Source organism: Halyomorpha halys, unplaced genomic scaffold (genome assembly GCF_000696795.3).
Source record: "Halyomorpha halys isolate HHAL.00 unplaced genomic scaffold, Hhal_1.1 Scaffold11.1, whole genome shotgun sequence".
Lineage (NCBI taxonomy): Eukaryota > Metazoa > Arthropoda > Insecta > Hemiptera > Pentatomidae > Halyomorpha > Halyomorpha halys.
In genome coordinates, this window is record NW_027111958.1 from 950,298 (window position 1) to 953,154 (window position 2,857).

At 31.6% G+C, this 2,857-nt stretch overlaps 1 protein-coding gene across 1 annotated transcript in view; it reads left to right on the top strand.

The window, feature by feature from the left end:
* Positions 1-280: 280 nt before the first annotated feature.
* Positions 281-2,857, top strand: part of LOC106678956 (acylphosphatase-2) — a 29,635-nt gene continuing 27,058 nt past the window's right edge. Inside the window, exon 1 of the mRNA XM_014417831.2 lies at positions 281-428. Coding sequence (XP_014273317.1) covers positions 362-428 — 67 coding nt within the window. The 5' untranslated portion in view covers positions 281-361. The remainder of the gene's footprint in view (positions 429-2,857) is intronic.

Consider the following 2,857-nt stretch of genomic DNA (forward strand, 5'->3'; position numbering starts at 1 on the left):
ATCAGCAAACAACAAGGAAACTAAAGATAACTTCGTGCGAGAACAAACAAGAAGATTGCTGTGTGCAAACAACAAAGTTTCTCTATGCGAACAACAAGATGGCTCTTTATTGGTGCATTAGCAGAATTTTTACTGCGGTGGCGTTAATACGTAAGTACAGATTTATTTATTGAATGAAATTTACTTTCCTGCCCTCATTACCTCATGACACAGTTCACTGATTAAAAATAAACACAATTATAATACGGCATTTATGATAAAATAATATAAGATAGGAAGGCTATTTAAATGGCCAGGAATCCGGCGACTGCGCCCTATGGTCGGCTGAGAATAGACGTCTCTGGTATCAGACAGATCCGAGATGGGACCAGATGAGGAAGTAGCTCCGATTGTGTCTGTAGAGTTCGAGGTCTTCGGCCATGTCCAAGGTTCGTATGCGTGTGTCTGTAGCTGAATCCAACTCCTAACACGCATGCGTACAGATATTTTTTCTAAAATATAACAAATAATTGAAATTTTGGCCTAACATGTTATTTATCCAAGAATCTATCTCATAGAACATATATCTGCATATAATATTAAAAATTACTTTTTATCACACTTAACACGGAAATACATTTCTTCCCGTTCTAAAAATCTTACTAATTTGCTAATCACTTTAATAAGGTAACGAATTCAGTTTTTTATTTTACCTATAACTCCTAAACGGTGTAACCTTGTGAAAATGTTACAACATAACAAATTGAACATTAAATTCTGCGTTGACTGAGTGCCAAAACGTATTAATTTGGACAAGTATGTCGAAAAAAAAAACCGAGATTTAGTTTTTAATTTTTTCCAAAACTGAGGTAATTCACTACATATGAATCCAAACGTAATACAGAGAAGCATTCCTTGCTGTTCTAAAACAGTTACAAGACAACTAACTCCTTTGATAAAATAAAGAATTAAAGATTTTATATCTCCCCTTCTGTGTTTCACCAATACATCCTAAACAGTGAATCCTAATGAAAATGAGAAAAATAAAACTTCAGTTTGGAAAACCGTTGATTGTCAGTGTATAAAATACAAAAGGAAGATAGTCAGGGTGCGGCCAAAAATAAGGAAAAAAATAAACTATTGTGAGCCAACGTTTCGCTCCACATTGCAAGGCTTCATTAGGGCCATATAAATAAAAGATGAAAAATAAATCAAATGATGTTACTAACTAAGAGAATAGTAAACTAAGGCTAACAATTATTTAAAATATATCAAATTAAAAGAGAACAAAGGAAGTAAAGAACCCCTGAAAAGTTGGCTTATAATAAACCATTTTTACATAAATTATCACATCTTTTAAATACTTTTTAGCTACACTTTAGTTTATTTATTTTCTAACTCTGTTACATTATTTTAGTTTTTTGTATCTTTTTTAAGCCCTAATGAAGTTCTCAAAGTAGGGCGAAACGTTGCTTACAATAAATAGTTTAAATTCTTTTAACTCCATATTCTTTTTATTTATAAAACTTCAGTTTGATCTAAACTATGCGTTTAAACATTATAAATTATGCGTCGATTGAGCACCGTAACGTAGTAACTTGATCGAAGGGTATAATCCTAAGCCATCTGGTAGTCCATGGACATCAACAGATCAGCTATTGGAGCCCGAAGAACAAACGGAGTAGTTGGTTTACGGGCATATTGACTTGATAATTGATTTGGGCGCTGGTTCAAATAACTAATAATAAATAATTATGTTATGTTAATCATTTGATATACGTATAGATTCTATAAACCTATGTCATAGAGACGTGAAGTTTTATTGAAGACGTAACAATTTGGTGAATCTTAACAAGTAAAAAAAATAATCTTCTCTTGAGAAATCAGACTTAATTCAAACAACTTGGGGCTTGTGTTTTAAAATCTATTAATAATATATTTCCCAAAGCTAAGCAAGGTTAGCAATACTATATTAATAATATATTTCCCAAGCCTAAGCAAGGTTAGCAATACTATATTAATAATATATTTCCCAAGCCTAAGCAAGGTTAGCAATACTATATTAATAATATATTTCCCAAACCTAAGCAAGGTTAGCAATAATATATTTCCCAAACCTAAGCAAGGTTAGCAATACTATATTAATAATATATTTCCCAAACCTAAGCAAGGTTAGCAATACTATATTAATAATATATTTCCCAAACCTAAGCAAGGTTAGCAATACTATATCCTATCCTAAATGGAAAATCCAAATTAAAACCAGAAACTGCTCCTCTTATTTTTAAAACAATTCTCAGGCCACTGCTGACCTATGGCTGTGAAGGGAGTTGAATCCTTTACGAAAAGGAAAGAATTACGATATTTTCAAAATAAAGTCATAAGAATTGCAGTGTTTGTAAAAACAGCTAATTGCAAATAGAGACAATAGAGGATTACATAAAAAAAATGTTCATGAAGTTCCACTCCCAGTTGCTGACAGTTAAAGGAGCAGGGACCTACAACTTGGGAAACCCAACCACAACCCGAAGACTGAAGCCCAGGCTGCTGCAAGACATCCTGTTATAAATTCTATATTTACCAGTTCTATTATTGTCGTTTTATTTTATCTTATTTTCTGTTTTTTCTCTTCATCTCTTTCATTTTTTTCCCCATTAGAAGTCAATTATTTATTTTGTTAAATCCGTAAATGTCATTGTTTTTGTTCTTACGTTTCTTTTATCTTTTATTAAGAATTATTATTTTAATCCATATATATTTTTATTTTTTCTTTAATAAATTCATATTATTTTTTTCCGCCCACCTTTGAACGTATTATTTCACTTTTAAATCTTTTCTTACACATTTGTCGTCCCCCACTTATATTACGTTTCCTCTT